Source organism: Myotis nattereri (genome assembly GCF_964212035.1).
Source record: "Myotis nattereri genome assembly, chromosome: 8".
NCBI classification, from domain to species: domain Eukaryota; kingdom Metazoa; phylum Chordata; class Mammalia; order Chiroptera; family Vespertilionidae; genus Myotis; species Myotis nattereri.
In genome coordinates, this window is record NC_138083.1 from 60,306,203 (window position 1) to 60,328,850 (window position 22,648).

Here is a 22,648-nt window from a genome sequence, read left to right on the forward strand (position 1 = left end):
ATGTAACACAATATTCATAGAAAATTTTACCAATAATTTGAGATATCTGGTATTCTTTTAATTTTTATCTTTTACTTTTAAACTTTTAACATTGTTGTTAGAAGAAATAAACTTTATGGAGGGTAATATGGAAATATTTATCAAATGCTTAAATTTTTTTCTATACTCTCTAATCCAATAATTCCACATATATCCATAAAGAAATAGCAAATATATGTAACCATTTCTTTAAAAGGATGTCTTCCAACATTATTTAAAAACTGGAAAAATGGTAATGTTAAATACAAAGGAAAACCCTAAATAAACTGTGTTGTCTTCATAATATAAAGAAGTACACAGTCATTGGTAACTAGGTCCACAAAGACTATTTAAAGAAAATTATATTTTCAAATGAAATGGGGGAAAGGGTTATCAAAGCAGTATGAACACTAAGATAACAATTATAATTTTTAAACATAAAGATAAGTAAAGAGACAAAAATATTGAAAAATAAATGAAAATAATAATGGTAAACTCTAATGGTGGGATTATATTTTAATTTATTCATTATAACATTTCATATTTTATACATTTCCTATAGTTTTATAATAAGAAAAATACACAATTAATTTCTATTTTAAAGAAGTTTAACTATAAGATGTGCACTGCTTCATTCTTTATGTATAAGAATTCAATGGTAAAACAAAATTTAGTTCACAAAGAGTAGAATTTAGTTGATTGAACACTCTTTATAGCAAAAGAGAATGCTATCCTTTTACACTGTGACTATAAAAAGTGTTGGGAATTCACTCTGTGTGAGATGCCTCGGGGAAACAGTGATATGATTTGCAATCAAGTTAAACAAGAGAACGAATAATGATATCTTATGCTGCAGCGGCAGGATCACTCACTGATGGAATCACAGTAATATCCTATGGGGACTATGGTAGTAGAATGTCTACCTGAGGCACAGACACATAACATAAAACAATATTGCACATTGTATCAAATGGCTATAAAAACTGTCTCACACTTAGCAAAATATGCAAGTTTAATTTGTTTTCTCACTTGGAGTGGCTTTTTGTTATCACATTAAAATGCATTTACTGTAGAACATGGTATTTACAAGAAAAGAGTCTTATAAGGTCAAGAACTAAATTATTCCCTGGCCCATCAACTTGCAGAGCCCTGTAGACTGTAAGAAATTCTGATTAACGAGCTTATTCATGTCTTCTTATTCAGTCACTTGCCAAATCAAGTAAGTAGCAATCCAAGTAGTCTACCTCTTCTTAACCCCATTCCCACAACCCTGGTGAAGGTCTATACCCCTATTTTCACATGCCATGAATCTCTTTAATGGTCTGTTACTCCCCTTTCTCATCTGGCCTACTACTGCCAAATAAATGCTCCCTAACCATGGTTGCAGCAGAGATTTCACTATCACTCCTCATTCTCACTTTTAAAGATCTTTCATAAAATTCTTTTCCTACTAATTCCTTATCAATGCTCCAAAACAAAAGTGAAACCCATTTTGGTTTTGTGTATACTGTCATCTTGCTTTTGTGTATTCTGTCCCTTCTACCTAATATCCTCTTCGACCCCACATCGCAGTTAAAATTTTGCAGATCCTTCAAAGACTATTGCAAACACTGCTTCAAATACCAAGATGTCCACATATGAAGTTGAAATTTACTTCTCCCTCTCCTGTGTTCCCAGCCCTCTACTAAAAGTTTCCTTCCATCACAGGCAGAAACAGGACTTAAAGCAACATGATGAGGAGGAAACGGCAAAGAGTTCCTGAAGTCCACTAACAGGGCCTGCTACTAGTCCCCAACACACCACATGAGAGGTCTGGGCCAGCTACCTGATCTCTCTGGACCTCAGTTCTTCAACTAGGAAATTGAAATAATTGACAAAAATTCACAAAGTTGCCATAAACAGTTAAATATGTGAAGTCATATAGGACATTTAAGAAAAATGAGGTTCAAAACAAAAGTTCAAAATACACTAAATATGATGGCTATAAACAAAAGCACAAACAAGTGTTAGGAAGGATATAGAGAAAATGGAACCCTCACAACTGCTGGTGGGAATGTAAAATGGGGCACTTCCTGTGGTAGAGTCTAAAATACTGCTCCTACGTTTCTACCCTAGAGAACTGAAAACACGTTCACGCAAACACTTGTACACAAAGGTTCCTTTTGTAACTTCAGCTAAAATTCCAGTAGATTGATTCTGAAGGAGCAGAAGCCCCAGCCATATTTGTTAGTCCTCTCCAGAAATATACTGAATAAAATATGTAACAGCTTGGATTAAATTTATATCAGTGAAAAGTACCTTTACATTTTATAATTTACATGTTTTAAGAACTGGCCTTTTTTTTCCCCTCTTTATCTTTGAAGAGGCTCTTTTACTGGCGTCTATGAGAATCTGAGTATGCACCAGAGGCACATGTACAGATTTAACATGCTGTTCCACTTTCAGGAGACTTAATTGCTCTCAGGAGTGCAATTACACACACACACACACACACACACACATACACATATTATGATATAGTAAATACATTTTTTCTGACAATAAAACCATAAAATAAGATGTAATGCAAAAATCTATATGCATAAATATGGGGTCTGTGGGTCAGGATGTGTGACCAGCTGCAAATATAGAGGCTAAACAAAACCCCAGCTTAAAATATAAATTCACTTTAAGTAAAATAACTATGGCTAACAAATTTTGGAGCCAAGTAATTAACAGAAACAGATATTAATTTCTTTTCATTTTTACTACATATAAACTATAAATATATATAAACATATAAACATGTAAACATATAGACATAGACACAGACACAGATCTATATATAGATTATAGATATATATGTGGATATAGATATAGATATATAGATACAGAGATAGAGATAGAGATAGAGATAGAGATAGAGATAGAGATATATAGATACAGGCATATAGATATAGATACAGATATACAGAGAGAGCTGGTTGGTTTTCCTTTTAAAATCTCATGTTTAAATTCCTGTTTGTGAACTACCTGTGTACACAGCATTCTATTAATCTGCCTCATGGACCTTTCTACTATCTATGATTTCATTCACATCTTTCCTTTGTTTTGCAGTTAATAGGGACCTATCATCTTTGGTGCACTCATATAGGCCAGAATAATCATAACTCATCACAAGTTTTAAGCAATTTTGTTTATTGCTAAACTTTGCTTTAACCAAATTTTTACTCACATTTTCTTTGTGTATATTTTCTTTGCACTCCACTCTCTTGTTCACACCTCAATTAAGTGGTTAATCTACTTGTATTTTCATTTTACATATCACCTATCAAATGGGAAGTGTCCTGGGGTTCAAAGAAGGCTACCAGGAAGGGTCAACCCTCTCAACGCCATAAGAGGAAACCCCTTATGACAGAGTTAAATCCCTCATTAAGACAAGTAATCATACTGTGAACATTTTAGCTAACTAAAATTTTGAAATGATGTTCATACTGTTTTTCCTTAGCACTAACAGCAGCTTTAGATACTCTATTAGGATATAAACATTTTTCAAAAGTGAATGACATTATAAATATAGACACAAAATTGCTCAACAAAATATTAGCAAGCCAAGTTCAACAACATGTTGGAAATATTTGTGTGACACACACACACACACACGCGCGAGATTTTCCCCCAGGAATACAAGATTGGTTCGGTATACAAAAAGCAATCAACATATTAACACAATATTTACAGAATAAAGAACCATACCTTGATGATAAAACAAACTAGGAATAGAAGGGAATTTCCTCAATCTCATAAAAAGCATAAATAAACAAATGGATAAAAAAGATGTGGCACATATATACAATGGAGTATTACTCATCCATAAAAATAATGAACTCTTGCCATCTGCAACAACTTGGATGGACCTAGATGGTATTATGCTAAGTGAAATGGGTCAGAGAAAGAAAGATAAGTGCCATGTGATTTCACTTATATGTAGAATCTAAAAAACAAAATAAATGAACATTTAAAAAACAGAAACAAATTCATCAATACAGAGAACAATTATGATCACTGCTAGATGGGAGGGGGTTTAAGAGGATGGGTGCAAAAGGAGAAGGGATTAAGATGTGCAAATTAGTTATAAAAACAGTCAGGAGAATGTAAGGCATAGCATAGGAAATATGGTTAATGATCCTATCTAATAAAAGAGAAACATGGTAATTGGCGTACGACCACTACCCTTCCCATTGGCTAATCAGCGAGATATGCAAATTAACTGCCAGCCAAGATGGCGGCCGGCAGCCAGGCAGCTTAAACTGAACATGAGGCTTGCTTGCTTCAGTGATGGAGGACTGCAACATTCCCCGCCGCTGCAGGCCTCTGAGCTTGCAGTTTAAGAAGCATAGTAACAAATATAGAGGCTAAACAAAACCCCAGAAACCAGCTTTCAGCCGGCCGGGATCTCAGAGCTGGAGTTGATACAGAGTTTCGATTATAGAACCGAAACAAACCAGATACCTGTTTTCAGCAGCTGAGGCCTCAGAGCTGGAGCCTCAGAGCTAAAGCTGGCCCAGAATAAAAAGAAAAAGAAAAAAAGGAGCAGTTGGGAGCTTCCGTCACCCGCCAGCCTGAAAACAGCCCTCAGCCCCTCACCCAGACTGGCCAGGCACCCCAGTGGGGACTCCCACCCTGAAGGGTATGTGACCAGCTGCAAACAGCCATCATCCCCTCACCCAGGCTGGCCAGGCACCCCAGTGGGGACCCCCACCCTGATACAGGACACCCTTCAGGGAAAACCAGCCAGCCCCCAACCATGCACCAGGCCTCTATTCTATATAGTAAAAGGGTAATATGCCTCCCAGCACCGGGATCAGCGGAGCCGCAAGGCCTCCCGGCACCGGGATCAGTGTGACAGGGGGCAGCACCCAAACCCCGTGATCGCCCTGCGGCTCTGTGTGTGACAGAGGACGGGGCCACAACCTCCCTATCCACCCTGCTCTGTTTGTGACCGGAAGGCGCCCCAACCCACTGATTGGCCCTGCTCTGTGCCTGATAGGGGGTAGCTCCCCAACCCCCTGATCGCCCTGCGGCTCTGTGTGTGACAGGGTGTGGCACCCCAACCCCCCCACCCCATCGGCCCTGCCCTGACTGTGACAGTGGCGGCGCCCCAACCCCCTGATCCGCCCTGCTCTGTGTGTGACAGGGGGCGGTGCCCCAACTCCCCTATCAGCCCTACTCTTTGAGTGACAGGGGGGAGCTCTCCAACCCCCTGATGGGCCCTGCTCTGTGCGTGACAGGGCGTGGCGCCGCAACCTCCCCATCGACCCTGCCTTGAGTGTGACAGGGGGTGGTGCCCCAACCCTCCAATCGGCCCTACCCTGAGCTTGACTGAGGGTGTCATCGCAACCTCCCAATCCGCCCTGCTCTGTGCATGACAGAGGGTGGCGCCCAACTCCCCAATTTTCCCTGCTCTGAGCCCGATCAGGGGCTGCACCTAGGGATTAGGCCTGCCCTCTGCCACCCAGGAGCAGTCCTAAGCCAGCAGGTCATTATCTCCCGGGGAGTCCCAGACTGCGAGAGGGCACAGGCCGGGCTGAGGGGACCCCCCCCCCCAGTGCACAAATTTTTGTGCACCGGGCCTCTAGTATTATAATAACTATGTATGGTATCAGATGGGTAGTAGATTTATCAGGGTGGTCCCTTGTTATATAAATGTCTGATCGCTATGTTGGACATCTGAAGCTAATATAATATTTATGTTAACTGTAATTGAAAAATAAAAAATTATTTAAAACATAAAAATTAAAACATGTAAAGAAGACAATCTACATAGAAAACATTTGAAAATCATTTATACAATATGGGTTTAATAATCAGAATACAAAAAAATTCCTACAATAATAATTAAGAATAGTAAAGGAATATAAAACTTAAATAATAAACAAAAAAAAATACAGCACCCAATTTTAAAAATGGGCAAATATTTAAGCAGATAAAGAAGATGTACAAATGGCCAATAACCACATGAAAAGATATTCAACATCACTGGTCATTAGAAAAAAGTAAGTCAAAAGCAGAGAGATATACTATTTCACAACCAGTAGGATGGTTTTAATCAAGAAAACAGAAAATAACAAGTATTGACAAATATTTTAAGAAATAAAAGCTGTTATACATTGCTAGTGGGACTGTAAAATGACACAAGTACTTTGGAAAACAGTGTGTTAGCTCCTCAATATAGTAAACACAGACTTATCATATGACCCAGCAATTCCACTCCTAGGTTTATTCCCAAGAGAAATGAAGACATGTCCACACAGGAAATTTTACTCAAATGTATAAAAATACTCTAATTAGTAAAAAGAATACTGAAAAGTGTGTAAGGTTTAGAGGCAGCTTAACTGTGAGATTCTAATTTAAACATTATATGTCAGATAAAATATCCTAAGAATTTTAAGAACTCTTAGAGAAGGTAATTTGCTCCTCAATTGAAAAATGTGCATTACTAAATTAGTCTGTGGTTTCAACCATCACTCAGATTTCAGATGGTGACAATATTTAAATAAACAATTAATTCTACAGTAAAAACTACAAGCCTGGATTGAGTTCTGCTGTTATTTTATTGACTTTAGGAAGGAAATAGTCTCCTATTTACATCCAATCAGGGCCTTAAGCCTGGGCCTCACCTGGGATGTGGCAGATGGGTTTCTCTCAGTCCTTGGTTCATGTTAACAATGGAGTGATCTGGACCTTTAATCCTTAATGTGCTGCACAGACTATTCCTAGACTCACACAGCACCAAGAGATGGGTTATGGACTTCAACACTGAGTCCATCGTACAGTCTAGTGTGAGCAGGTAGCAAGCAGCATGGAAGTGATTTCTCTGGAGGAAAATGGAAGGGTGTGTGCTCCATCTGCAGGCATGCCAACTCCAACCACCATTCTGAGATCTGACCAACAGTTCACTTGATCTTAAAGAACACTGTCTAAAGCTAGCCTTGGCCAGTTTTACAGAAAAATAGGACAAGCAACTCTAAAGCTATCTGTGCATCAAAATCAGAGTTTGAGAAGATACTATATATTATCTTATAAAACCTTTAAAGACTAATTTAATATTTTTAATAGGGTGTGGTTTTTGTTTGGCTTGTTGATTGTCTTTAATTCTTGAACTCTTTTCACTGAATTAAAAAAAAATTGTTGAGAAATCCTAGTATTTTCCTATAACTAAGGGGGAGGGGGTAGATTTAAAAACAGCAAGATCCAGAATCATTCAAATTAAAAGGTAAGCATCTGCTCCATTCTGACACATTCCTTACTCTATATTTTTTATTGAAATAAAACAGATTTCTCCTAGAACACTTGTTTTAAAAATGTTAAGATTACACAACCACTACATCTAATTCATTTTAAAATTAAACACACAGATGCATCTTTGAAATATCATCCTGAGCAAAGTAGGTCAGACAGGGGTTAGAAGTCATATGATTTCACTAAGATGTTGAATATAAACCTGAAAGCAACAGATGAATGAGCAGGACAAAAAGACAAATAGAAACACATGGACATAGACAGCAGTGTGGTGGCTCCCAGAGGAAAGCGTGGGTAGTAAAAGGTAAATGAGTCGCCCTAACTGGTTTGGCTCAGTGGATAGAGCATCAGCCTGCGGACTAAAGGGTCCCAGGTTTGATTCCGGTCAAGGGCATGTACCTTGGTTGTGGGCACATTCCCAGTAGGGAGTGTGCAGGAAGCAGCTGATCAATGTTTCTCTCTGATTGATGTTTCTAACTCTCTATCCCTCTCCCTTCCTCTCTGTAAAAAATCAATAAAATATATTTTCTTAAAAAAAGGTAAATGAGTCAAATATATAGTAATGGAAGGAGACTTGACTTTGGGTGGTGAACATGATGCAATATACAGATGATGTACCTTAGAACTGCACATTTGAAACCTATATAATTTTATTAGCCAATATCACCCTTATAAATTTAATAAAAAATGGTGGAATTGAAACAGCAAATCTCTAAGGAATGTTTCTTAATATTCCTGTAATGAGAAAAAAAATATAATAACTAGAGAGTCCTTACTTCAGTATTTAGCTGTCATTAAGTTGGCTTGGTAAAGGGATCTGGCAAGTCATTATTAATTCTCACTTCTTAGATTTCTTACATTCAACTCCAAAGTTAAGTATATTTAATAATCTGAGGCTCAATTAATGAATTAACATAAATTATGAGATAAATTATGTAGCTAGAAATAGCTTGTTTTAAATGTTGATCTATAGTAATAGCACTCATTTTGTTGGATAAAAACATTTAGCAATTTTTTTAATGTCTAATTCACCTTTACAAAACAGTCTATTTTCATTATGGGGAAGGATGTGCAGATTTTAGATATTCGGGTTACTTGGTGGCCAACAGAACCTTGCACAGTATTTTCATCATACACTTTTTATTTAAATGTGGTTTATATAAATGAAAATAAGAATGACCATTACCACTCACACAGAATGACTTAAAAGAACACCCAGCATGTCCACTCACCTTGGGGTGCTATCAGAGTTCTTCCATTCTCCTGACACCAACCAACAGGCTGGACATAGGGACTATTTACATCACACCTGCAAAAACAGGATTCTATTTAGGCCCCATATTATTCAAGGCCAGACAAATAATCCAAGAGTAATGAACATTCTGGATATGGAGAGATATCATGGAAAATATTATTTCATAGCTAAATCATTAGTTTATAGCTAAAGAGAATTAGAAGTAATTTTAGTACTATATTTTGCAAGCTGAGTGACCCAACTTCTCTTTTACATAACCTTCTTGAAATTTAAAAGTATAAAATAAAAAGTATTTGACTAAAACATGAACTTCCAGTAACACCCCCAAAGAATGGACATTTTAATAAACCTCTTCTACCCCTTCTTGCTAGCAGCAAGGAAAAATATTAATAGGCCAGTCCAAATTTATGGACAGCCCAATCAGATTCCACATGACTACACATTTCTTTTGTCTCCTTTTCCAAGAATTCAGACTCCACTCCCTAAGACACAGACAGCAATTGATCATTACTCTGCTTCTTAGTTCAAGGAAGGAATCAAGGTATCCTTCTGAGGCAGGGACTTGTTGGTTATTCAGCACATTCTATGAAGAAATGCTACTAAAATTATTTTGCCATGCCCTTTTCCATACATCAGGTTTTTGCCTGGAAAACCCTTCTAACTCATGCAATGTTTGTTTAATGGCACTGTAGCATCTTCTCTGCTCCCACAGGCTTTCAAATAATTCACTCCATCTTCCCTGAATCATTCCTTTGAAAAATACGACAGGGAGAGTTCAACATTTTCCAGGAAAAAATATTGCAAATTCTTATCTTCCTCTTCATGAAAATGCTTCCCTTACAAACTAGACAAAATACAGCGAAGTGCCCTGAACTGGTCATATTATTTTGGATGGGGCCTCATTAGGCAACCTCTCGTGGAATGAAGGAAATGTTTCTCGGGCTCAAATTCAACAATTTGTGTGGTAGTGAATTCCTGTTGTTCATAACATCAAAAACAGTAAGAAGAGCGACAATACTGGAATGAAAAGAAATTCTTAACACAAAACACAAACACACAAAAATAAAACACACAATGGTGTCTCACCAGTAGTCGTAAATATTATCCCAATTGTCAAAATGCACTAGCAAGCGGTCTTCAACAATATCTGCTATGGTTGCCACACACACCAGTGAAGGGTTCTTCCTGTCGACAGCCTCCAGCTTCATTCCCACCTGAAATTCTTTAGGCATTGGCCCGTTCTAACACAGCGCCAGAAAGAAACAGGACACCAAACAGGACAGAGCATGGTCAGAACTTCTATGATGATTAGCATCAGAAAAGTCTACAGGGTCTCAACACTTCCCCTTCTGAATAAAGCCAGCAAATGCCAGTAAAAATAACCCAACAAACTGTTAGGAAGCTTATATTCAGAACAAAGATCGAAAGATTAGCTTTTACATTGTGCTGTTCCTTTCTTTGTCCAGATAGGCTTATTTCCCTTATCAGGGTCATCTTCCTTCTTCTTCAATTCTTACAGTAATTTGTATGAATTTTAAAATATGATGTTTACTGAGTACAGTAGTATTAAATAATTTCCTCGGCTCCCCAGAGGCTTTGTTTCCAAATACCACTCTTTAGCACCAAAATTATTTACTTTGATCAGATCTGAAATTAGTGGCTTTTCAATATTTAAGGAATACATGTAGTAACCCACAAATAAAATTATAGTTGAAATATCCAAATGCTCTTTATTACCTGAACATATTTTTAGTATTAAAAAATACTAAAGACTATGATTTACAAAATATTAAAATGACAAAACCCCACTTTCATAAAACTATAATTAGCCAGCCCTGAGAATTAGAAAGTATATGTTCTATATCTCCTATATCTGGTGACTAGAAGAGGGTTTTCCTACTTCTTTACTATATATACTGACCCTGAGTTTTGTTTTCCTTAAGCACCTTACATTTTTCAAAGCAATTTCACATTTCTTTCCCTGATACATTCTATGAACCATATAGAGAAACTGCATAACACTGATTTCAACATCAGGACACGGAAGCTTGGTAAAGCTGGTAGGTGTCCTACACAGGGACTCGGCCCACAGGTGCAAGACTCTAGGCTCCCCACCCCTTTCCCTGATGTGTGGCCTCACTGCTGGGCCCATGGGCTCAGAGGAGGTAGGGCTGTGACTTATCCTCATTCTCTCCTTAAGACTTGGTAGGTTGCTGGGGACATAGGTGGTATGAGTATACTCTACTCAAATTCTCATACACTTCTTGAATCTGTATAAAATGTTACCCTCATTGTCATTACACAAAAATCCAAGGAGGATGGGTACATTCAAAGTCTCTCTGGGGCGTTTACTGGTCTCAAAACACCAAAATTAACTTTAAATGATTAACTCACAAAAAGCACAGGAAAAAAAAAACATTTATGAAAGGCATTTTAAATTTTAGAAGGCTTTAAATATAAAGTTTTCAACTGTCCATCTAATCAAAGTATTTAATTATATGTTTAAAGGGAATAAAAAGATATGCCGATAAGAAACTGACATATTAAGTGAAAAAAGGTCAACAGGAAGCTAGGAATTCTTTAAAAATTAAAGTACAACATAATATATAGTGGATATTTAAAAATTTAAGCTCAAAGAAAAATCTAATTTATACTGAGGGAGAAAATACTTACAGAACTTCTGTTTCTGAATAATTTCTTGGGAGCATTTTGGTATTTGCAGGCCTTCAAATAATTCATCCAAACAAATTTATCTTTTCTATAACCTAAAGAAAATATAGATTATTCAAGATACCCACAAATGTAACCATGTGCATGCTAAATATATAATTCTTATTCAGTCTTCTTCCAGAAATTAAATGTCCTTTAGCAGAACACGAAAGATTTAAATTAAAATCTCTAGGTTTTTTTCAATGTTGTTGGTTATTTTTGTTTTGTTTCTTTGTTATTTCTACAACTCTTTTCCTTTAATTTAAATTCTTTATTGTTTAAAGTATTACATATGTCTCTTTTTCCCCCCATTGACCTCTCCCCGGCCTTTCCCGCTCCCCAGCACATGCCCTCACCTCCCCTGGGACGGGGGGGTGGGGGCGGGGAGAGTGTGGTGGTGGTAAGGGATCTTTCAATGTTTTTCATGTATAAACTTCAAAACTGTTGAGTTTGATTTCCCATCTACAAATTTTTAAAATTCATTAAGATATGGAATTGGTACCCTGGTTGCTTGGCGGATGTCTCATATCCCATTAGGACTTTCCAAAATGGGCAAAGGAAGGAGACATATTATTATCTGCACATATTTTTAGTATTAAAAAATACTAAAGACTATGATTTACAAAATATTAAAATGACAAAACCCCACTTTCATGAAACTATAATTAGCCAGCCCTGGGAATTAGAAAATATACGTTCTATATCTCCTATATCTGGTAACTAAAAGAGGGTTTTCCTACTTCTCTAGGTTTTCCTCATCACTCCAGAAGAAGCCATATCATCGAGGCCACCAGATGTCCTGGTGGTGCAATAATCCAGGTGCCAGACACTTGGTGTAAATTACAGAAATACCTTCACAATCCAAAGACCATCCAGCTTTCTGATCCATAGCTTTATAGGTTCCCCTAAAAAAATGCATCCTCCTCCCATCCATGTGCCCTAAAGTGGTTCACAGGGTGCTGGCCCAAAGAAAACGGGTTCTAGATCAGTATTATACTCAGAATAAAAGTCAAACCTTTCAAAGCCAGGCTGCATCTCCATTTCTCCTGGTTTCCCACCTTCGCTGCTCTGTTCTAGCCACATTCATCTCCTTGTGATTCCTCAAGCACACTGACCCCAGGACGTTTACTCTTGCTTTTGTCTCCAACAACTGCTCTTATCCACGCAGCCACATTGCTTTCTCTCTCCTTTCACCCACGTATCTGTCAGACGCTACTTTCTCAGGCGTTTCCTCATCACACTAAGTCAGAGTGTCCCTGTGATGCTCTCTGACCTCCCACCCCTTCACTGCCTGATACTGAATCTTTGTCTTTGTTTATATTATACTTCCCTTCTAGAATGAAAACCCCATGAAGGCAGAGACTGTTTATCTTATTCAGTGCTATATCCCCAGTGCCTGCACAGAGTAAGGGCTCCATCAATATGTACCAAATGAATGAACCTACGGCCTGTTATCAGCTTCCGCGAAATCCAGCAATCTTAAGGGATTCTGCTTTAGTCTCAGGGACAGATGCCAGAGGGGACCCTGAGTTGGTTACTAAGAATAAAATGACTATATACTAACTCCAGAAGTTTCCAGGGTCATCAAATCATCTAATACAGGGGTGGGCAAACTTTTTGACTCGAGGTCCACAATGGGTTCTTAAACTGGACTGGAGGGCCGGAACAAAAGCATGGATGGAGTGTTTGTGTGAACTAATATAAATTCAAAGTAAACATCATTACATAAAAGGGTACAGTCTTTTTTTTTTTTAGTTTTATTCATTTCAAACGGGCCGGATCCAGCCCGCGGGCCGTAGCTTGCCCACGGCTGATCTAATATCAAAGAAGACTTTATACAGAAACTAGAGGCCCGATGCACGAAGATTCGTGCAAGAATGGGTCTTCCTTCCCCTGGCTGCCGGCACTGCCTTCACTCTGGCCAGAGCCGCCTTTCTGGCTTGGCTCTGGCCCAGAGCTGCCTTTCACCTTCCGACGCTGCCCAGAAGCCCAGAGCGGCTGGGACGGTTGGAAATGCCTGTGTCGTCACCATGGCGATGACACAAGCCTCCTGCCCCTCCCCCGGCTGATCTTGGTGCCTGAGTATGCAAATTAACCCGCCATCTTTGTTGGGTTAATTTGCATACCCACTCCTGATTGGGTGGTAGGTGTCATGAAGGTACGGTCAATTTGCATCTTTCTCTTTTATTAGAGTAGATTTGTATGCAACGAAATGAGCCCATTGGCATTTCAACTGGTCAAATCCTCACCTCACTAGCACATAGCAAATAAAAATGGCTTCAGTCACATTTGCCAGGCTTTATCTTTTGGTATAAAACAACAACAAAATCAGGTTATTGGCCCAAAGAAAACAGGTTCAATAAATATTTTTGGACCAGTGAAATATTTTCTCTTTCATATTTCCCTGTTTTCCTGTGATTTCTGTTGGAAACAGTGTCAGTGAATCAAGTTTCTCACTGCACAATATCATTGACTGAGATTTCATTATTTTAGATATTTCATTTTAATCACAATTTAAGCATTAGTTTCTTTATTCCTCATAAAGTTTAATAAACTTTATTTAAAATTAAATGCTATCATAAGATTTTAATTCTGTTACCTACTTGTTTTATCAGAATCTCTGACTCAGGCAGTCATTGATGCTTTTATTAAAAAGACATTTATTTCTAAGAATCATATCCTTACAGAATTATTCCTTTTTGATGACCAAACTTTCATTTCAAAAACCAAATCACACCAGGATCTCATTATTCTTTCATGAAATGTTGTTAAAATAAAGCTGAAATAACCACTCACTCTCTTTCCATCCTTGCTTACCCTTAGGGATATGCAATTCGTGTTTGGTCTTTCCACACCACCCTATTGGATGAATGTCAGGGGAACCAGCATTGGTCCAAAAATCGTAGCAGCTTAAATAACCATCAAAATGAAGCCTTAGACGGTAACCACACACCTGCAAAATGGAATGTTTGCAATCATTCATTGTGTTATGTATTTGAAGTATACAAAACATTAACAAAATATTCATATATTCTATCATTGCTATCAACATATGCGACCCAATCCCTCCATCTAAATGTGTTTGTATTATAGAACAAATTTATAGACAACATCTAAATAAGACAAAATGCACTTGTCTTTCAAGTACCTAAAATTTTTTTCTGCAAAAAATTTTCAATCTAGAAATATGAGATCAATTTACACATCTATTCAATGAGTTTATTTATTAACTCAATACCTGTCAAATATTCCTTTCAGAAACCCCATCTCCTACTGTCTGGCTTAGAGTCATATCCCAAGACAGAGTAAGCTAACGTACAAAGCAAAAGCCAAATGGATGTGGCCTTATTTAAACTCTAACATATAAATCCGGCATACTCAATAAAGGAAATAATAAAACAGTCTGAGAAATACATTCTCTAGACATGCTGTATAAGTTTAATAGTTATAATTAATCAGTAAATTAAGTGAACAGAGTTTTCTATATTTGATGCTATTAAAAATATACAGCTCTTTTGTCAACTTAGTAATATAAAATATTTAATAAATATGACATTTTATAAGCCATTTACTTTCATCAATGGCTCTTTATATAATTTTCACAAAATGCATATATTTATGGGAAATACATAATTCATATGCATGGATATTTTTCATATGCATTTGTCATTAGTTTAGCTAAAACTTTAATAATTTTGTCTCCTCTAATGGATGAAAGCAACATTGTGGGATTCACTGATTGTTATCAACCTCAGGTGAAAGCTATTTACCAATTAAATCAAGACTACCTGCTAAGGATGAAGAACTTACTAAAAAAAACTAATCTTCAGAGGAAAAAGATCATTAAGAAACATATTTCACCCATCATTGACTAAAATAAAACCATAATGTACTGGAACTTGTTTAGAACAAAAATACCCAATTCATTATTCTCTAGAAAATTCTCTTCTGTCACTTCACTGTGCATTTAGCTCAAGATGATAACACCATCTCTTACCTCAGCTACAGAAAGTACACAAAATACAGATGGATGTCGGGGGTCAATGCCTTCTAATCTCATTCCAACCTGAAAACCATTTTCGTATTCTGGAAAGGATTGGTCCTGTGAGATTTCATGATATAACATTAGCCACTGAAATATATTCACAATTTGATATTAAAACATGGTGTGACTATACATACAATCAGGAATTTACTGTACTATCTGGAAGCTCAGTACTAGAGCTAAAGATAGAAAGATGCTCTTACATACTTGACCCTGAAGGACAGTTTGATCATAATTATGTGCTTTGAAATAATTCATCTACAAAGTTTATGCCCTGTGAATTCCCCAATTATTCCTTTTGCTCATTTTTCGTTAATGATTTGAAGGAGCTCTTCCTGTACTCTGGAAACAATCCTTTGCTGATTATAATATAACCTATTTGCAGTTTGTGACTTGGCTCTTCACTTTGTTTATGATGACTCTGTTGTGGAGAATTTTTTAAAATTTTAATGTATTAAAATATATCAATTATTTCCTATACAGGTTGTACAGTTAGCCTATGAAATCCCCAGCAACCCTGACCTTACACAGATATCCTCCTAGTGCTCTTTTAAAGTTGTGTTCTTCATATTTAAATGTACAATGCAATTGGAATTGACTTTTTCTATGGTGTGAGGTAGGGGTCTATTTTTTCATATGGAAAACAAAGTATTGAACAAAATATTTTGAATAGTCCACTTATCTGTACAGTTATCTCTGTGAAGCATATTTTTGGGTCTCTATTTTTTTCCTTTTTATTCTGTTCACTGGCTTATCTGTTTATAATGAGTCTTTCTATCAAGAAAGCAATCTTCATCATATTGAGTTTTATAATTCAGCAACTTGCTCCCCTCCACTTAATCCTATCATTTATCTGGCCAAGATGGTTTAAATTTTCAAATAGACTAAAAAATGCTGTGCCGTGCTTATTTCTGTGTACCTTTTAATTCTTATTGCTATTGTAAATGAAATCTAATTCATAATAAACTTTCTAATTTGTTCCCATTCATTATTATTTAGTTTAATACTGGTATTATTTCCCAGAACGTTGCTGAATTACAATTTATTTTGAGCAGTTTCAAGCAGATTCAACATTACTAGTCAATTTATTCTTAATTGCAAGTAAACTTATAAGTATACTAATGGAAAATGATTATTAAAATCTAATTCAAAGAGCTGCTTTCTAACCACTAATGGCATTACCATTTATTACTGCTTAACACATGAATGCCTATTTTTAAAGTAAAATTTATTCTTTTGAAGAACTCTGTGCATTTGGAAATGTCAAACTTAGAGTTGCAAGAACAAAACAGTAAAGAGAATACTTATAGCCTTTGCCAAGGCTTATTAGCATTCCACCTCATTTGCTTTACCATTTTCATTTGCTCCCTTGCTCTCGTGTCTGTGTGTATACAGAAATAGATATGCATATACATGCACATATGATTTTTTCTGAAACATTTGAGGGTCCTTTACTCCTAAATACTAAATATTTTCCTTAAGAGCAGTATACTAGCATTCTCCCTATGAATAAAAACATTCTCTTACATAAAAATAGCTAATTTATCAGCCTCTGTAAACGTAATATTTACACAACACTTTTAACTAATCTTCCATTCATATTCAACTTTTTCTGACCTATCCAACAATGAACTTTATATCATGTTTCTCCATCCAGAATAAAATTCAGTGTAGGGTCAGATATTAAATTTAGTTGGCATGTATCTTTAGTCTTCCTTAATCTGGAACATTCTCCATAGCATTTCTTTATCTTTTATAACATTGACATTTTTTTTAAAAAAAATAGTCTTTCCTCTCCTTCATTTTATTAAAATAGAAAGTTTCTCATTTTGGATTTGTCTGATGTTTCCTTCTGATTAGATTCAGGTATACATTCTTTTGCCAGTATACTACATGGTTGATGATGTTTGTCTCCTTTTTAGGATATCACATCTGCAGCCACATGATGATCATGAGTCTCCCCATTGGTGATGTTAATTTTGATCACACAACTACAATGTTGTCCAGTTCCTTCACTATACAATCACATGCAGATCACACATACAAATACATACACACATAAACATGCACGCATATATGCAAATCTATGTACACATATGTATTTTTTTGGAATCATAAATTCAAACAGATTCATCTAACTTCAATCCATCCCCAAAGGGCTTATTCTGTCTTTTTCTATCCATATTTGTATTTCCCCTCTAACAAGGTCAACACACTTACTCCTCTGCTAAATCCTATAGTATATCTATTATAGTTTCAGAATTGTTTTACCCACACTACTACAATAAATAAACCTACAAAAAGAGTTCAGGATTTGTTTGCAATTTTCCCACTCTGCTCTTTTACAAATAAGAAATGAGATATATTCTTTTTCTTTCTTCAATGCAGTTATGGTATTCATTTGAAATAAAGTGGAGTTCATTTTTTTCAATTTGCATTCAGTTCATAATGAATTATTTTTACATTTTAATATGCAGAATATTAACATGCTTCTAAAACTTAAAGCTATAGAAAAAGGCACTCAAAAAGTGTTTCTCCCTCCCATATCCTATCCACTCCATTCCACCTCTTGTGCATAACCAGTCTTGCTGATTTCTGGTTTAGCTTTCCTGGGTTTCTGCTGGTAAAAATAAGCAGCTATTTTTTCCTTCATTTTCTCTTCCTTCCTATAAAAGGTAGCATAATATATATATGCTGTTTTCATCTGAATGTCCCCTGGAAACCACTCTATGTCAGGTCACAACTGTTGTCCACATTCTTTTTTTCTTTTCTTTTTTTTTTTTTTACAGCTGCATTGTACTCCACTGAGGGTGGGTACCATAGTTTATTTGCCCTTCTTCTATACTTGGGTGCATGCATTTTCATAGGGAGATGAAATTGTTTTAAAATATTTATGAACTGGCTTGTAAAATGTCGTTAAAAACTTTCTTACATTCACAGATTATTTTAGAAGCTTCCAAGAAAAAAACTTAAAAGATGACAAAACCCAAAAATGAAATGGCAAGAATGAATGATTTCTCAGGAATATTTTATTTCTACAAAAGTAAATGTCATGTGTGTGTTTAACTCTCCAGCCTTCTTCTCACATCTACTATGTTTTCCAGCAGATTGTATTTAACAAGTTTTGTGTGACTACCTCCTGTCACTGCTTTGAATTTCTCAGTTAACTTCAAGAGCACCACACACATATGTATACATACACACAACACTGATAGGAAAGCAAAAGGGAAGGAGAAACCTCAAGGGGAGTATATTAATAATGTTGAAGGAAAATTTAAGAAGCCGTAGAAATTGAGAGAACATTTTCATATTCTGACAAAACTGATGCAAAATTGGGGCCAGTATTATATTAGCAAACTATACCTTCTCATCACATATGAATGATAAATTCAAAACACTGGCAACAATTCATAGTCAGGAGTTAGAATGATCAGCATTAGCCTTGTCAGCCTTTCCAAATGGTTTCTCAATTGAGCATTTGGGACCCTTAAATAATATTGCAAGGAACACTATATGGCTAGGACAGAGCATTCTTTTGGGGTTTCAAATAAAAAAGAAAACATTCATTTTTAACAATCTGAAAGGCAACATTTAGTGAGAAATATCACTGCCTTCATCCATCTCTTTTGTGTTAAATGGTTTATTCATAGGCAATTTAATGTGCTGTTTTCCTTTCTGAAAAGCTTATATTTTATAAAGATAATTGAGAGTTGTACTTATAAAATTATATTTTATGATGAAAGGAAACTGAAATCACACACTTAACACAGACAATAAGCTTATTAAATTCAGTCATAAGAAACCATAAGGTTTGTAGACCTGAATAAAACTTTTTTTTAAAATATATTTTATTGATTTTTTTAAAGAGAGGAAGGGAGAGAGATAGAGAGTTAGAAACATCGATGAGAGAGAAACACCGATCAGCCGCCTCCTGCACATCTCCCACTGGGGATGTGCCCGCAACCCAGGTACATGCCCTTGACCGGAATTGAACCTGGGACCCTTCAGTCCGCAGGCCGACGCTCTATCCACTGAGCCAAACCAGTTTTGGCCTGAATAAAACTTTTAAGATAAAGGAACTCTCGCTCAGAGAGGTCAAGAGACTTTCCAAAGGTCACACAACCAGTTTAGCAGCAGAGTATATCTAAGGACCCAAGTCTTCCTAAAGCCTTTGTTCCACATAAGGAGGCAGACATGGTTACAAAACAGGCAAAACAAAATGTGGCTCCAGGGCATGGAAGGCCAAAGGACATTGCCAAGGAAGCGCCATGTGTCTTAGGTACAGAAGGTAAGGTGTTCTATTTTGCCTGGTCCCCCCCCTCCCCCAAAAATAGTTGCAAAATAATGCTTTCTAGTATGAAATGGATAAATTTGTCACTAGTGATAGAGAAGGATTATTTGAAGTTCCATACCTCAGAGCAAAAGCAGGTACAAATTATATACTATTATTTAAAAGTGAGTCAGAGCATTAGAAAAAGATATTAAAGCAAAGCAACATGCCAAGAGAAAAACAGACAGGCTATTGGCAAAATTCCTTTATGAAATACAATGCATAGGAGCATTCAGTATCACATGTGTGTGCCAGCAGGCCTTTGGTGCATGGGTGGACAAAGTCACAAATGTACAGCATGAACAGCTCTTTGACTCTTGATTGATAGATATGGGAAATTCTGGACATTTTACTTTGTTTATCATTGAACACCCCATTGTAAGAACAGAGAGACTATACTTGCAATGATTATTTTTGAGCCATTACAGAGACCCCAGAAGTTTCGTTGACCATCATCACTAGCAGGGCATCAGTTAGATTTGTGTGTTACAGAAGAGTGTCAACATGCTCAGGGGAAGGCTCTATCTGAATGCCCATAGGCATTTGATTTTATTCACAGGCAAGAGTTGGCAGCCAACAATATTTTCCTTCAATATTGAAATAAATGAAAAGCTGGGCATGCAATGGGATCACAGCCACTGAGGCACACATTTTAGCATGCTATACAAAAGTCTGGGCAAGGCTGGGCCTCTGGTTTCCAAACTTTCATGTGATGGCTGTCAAAGAGACAGATGCTCAGATGGATTTAACATGCAGAGTAGAGGCCTGATGCACAAAATTCATGCAAGAGTAGGCCTTCTTTCCCCTGGCTGCCAGTACCAGCTTCCCTCTGGCACCCAGGACCCGGGCTTCTCTCCAGCTGCCGGTAGGCACCCAGGACCCAGGCTTCCCTCCAATCACCAGCAGGCACCCAGGACCTGGGCTTCCCTCACAGCCCCGGCGTCATCTGGAAGGTTGTCCAGAAGGACGACTGGTCTAATTAGCATATTATGCTTTTATTATTATAGATATTAAAAACAAAATTTCTTATAACACCAAAAACCATCACCATGAATTCAGTGGCCTTCATAAATGGTTTATTTCAGAAACATCTTTAGAATTTTAAGTGGTCTCTGTGTATATCTCCAGGGCTGAAAAGTCACAGTTTTAAAGTGAAAAGAGAGCTATAAGGAAGTCTTATAAGCAAACTGTAAAAGAAACAGCTTGAGCATAGAGAATTTAACTCTTTGTCAATTTGATGATTTTCTTTACTCAATGTAAAAAATAAAAAAAAAAAATCATGTTATTGGTAGCCTAAAACTAATTCAATAACTTTGGAAAGGAACATGAAGAAACTTTTCCTAAAACAAATACAACCAAAGAGAAAGTTAGGGATGCATTTGCCGCTCTCTCTAAAGTAGACAGAATTAGCCTACCCAGTTTTGAGGGTGATTTTCTTCTTGACTGGGCATTTGATGAAACAAAAGGAATCACAGTTTGTTTGATCAGAATGATTAAATCAGGACAATCCAAATCTATCTGAGGAACCACCAAACATTTACTTTCCTACTTGACAACCCAGAGTGGATATAATTTTCTCCATAAACAGAAATGAAGAATAAGGAATGAGAAGTAATGGTTATGGAGCCTGCGCTATCCTTTATAAAGATGCCTTTTATCCACCAAGCATTTATGAAGCACTTAAATCTGGGCCAGATCCTGTTCTAAGCACTTAATAAGTATCAACTTACTAAATCATCAGAAAAACTCTATGAAATAGGTGTTATTATGTACATTATACAGACGATGAAACTGGGGCACAAGAGGTTATATAATGTGCCTGACACCACAATGTGTCTGGCTTTAGCATATAGCTTCTTAGTCACTCTGGTAGATTATGAAAGGTTAAGGGAAACACTCTCCCATGCACTTACTAAAGACTTCATAAATTTTAAGCTTTTAGTCTATAATTAAAACTTAGAGTGTGTAAGAAAAATAAGCCAGTCAGAGAAAGATAAATATCACATGATCTCACTCATATGTGGAATCTAATGAACAAACTGATGAACAAAATAGATCCAGAGATACAGAAGCATGAAACAGACTCACAAAGTTCGAGGGAAGTGGGGTGGTTAGGGAGACAGATTAACTGGGGGATTTATAAGCTTATACGCATAGCCCATGGACACAGAGATAGTGTGGTGAAGGGAGGGGCAGGTGCTGGGTAGAGAGGGTCAATGGGGAAAAAACGGGGGGGGGGAGCATCTATAATACTTTAAACAATAAAGATAAAATTTTAAAACAACTAGAGTGAGTTTTAAAAATATAGGTCTGAATATTGGTGGTCTGTGACTATAAATGATCCCCACATGCCAAAAGTTTAAAAACAGTGCTACAGAGAGTTTCATACCCACTTATATTGGAATTTAATATAAAATGAAAGTGGCATTGTAAGGCAGAAGAGTAAAGATAAATGGCATTAGGACATATGGCTATCCACTTGGAGAGAAAAATTGAATAATATTTCTATTGCAATGGCATATATAAAAATAATTTTAGATGGAAAGCAAATAGACACAATACAATGGGATACAATGCAACTATTAAAAAGCAAGACACAGACCTAGATCTGCTCAGGTGGCATCATAGCCATAATATACTGATAAACATAAAGCGAATGTTAGTCCAGTAAAACACAACTATTTATCTGAACATTACTCACATATCTATATAACATTTATACAGATCTGGAAATATACACATCAAATTATTTTGAGTAGTTCAGCTAGAAAAGGGAACCTGCAGAGAGAAAGTTTTTTTTATTTTTATACTCTTCTGTCTCGTTAAAAATTTTTAATGGCATTGTATTTTTATATAAATCAACACACTATCAAGTGATGATGATGCTAGGCAAATAGGCAGGACACAGGTCACAAGAAGCCTTATATGTCTTAAGGGCCTTTCCGTTCATTCTTAGTTGATGAAACTCTAGGAAACGATTTTAAGCACAGGGAAGAAAAACATTCTTGCA

The 22,648-nt window shown here is 36.6% G+C and overlaps 1 protein-coding gene across 1 annotated transcript in view; it reads right to left on the reverse strand.

Moving 5' to 3' along the window:
• The window catches only part of L3MBTL4 (L3MBTL histone methyl-lysine binding protein 4), a gene marked incomplete at both ends in the record, with an annotated part of 280,164 nt that overhangs the window by 201,275 nt on the left and 56,241 nt on the right, over positions 1–22,648 (reverse strand). The window contains 5 exons of the mRNA XM_081096920.1: positions 8,532–8,608; positions 9,641–9,795; positions 11,228–11,319; positions 14,081–14,216; positions 15,261–15,365. Coding sequence (XP_080953046.1) covers positions 8,532–8,608; positions 9,641–9,795; positions 11,228–11,319; positions 14,081–14,216; positions 15,261–15,365 — 565 coding nt within the window. The remainder of the gene's footprint in view (positions 1–8,531; positions 8,609–9,640; positions 9,796–11,227; positions 11,320–14,080; positions 14,217–15,260; positions 15,366–22,648) is intronic.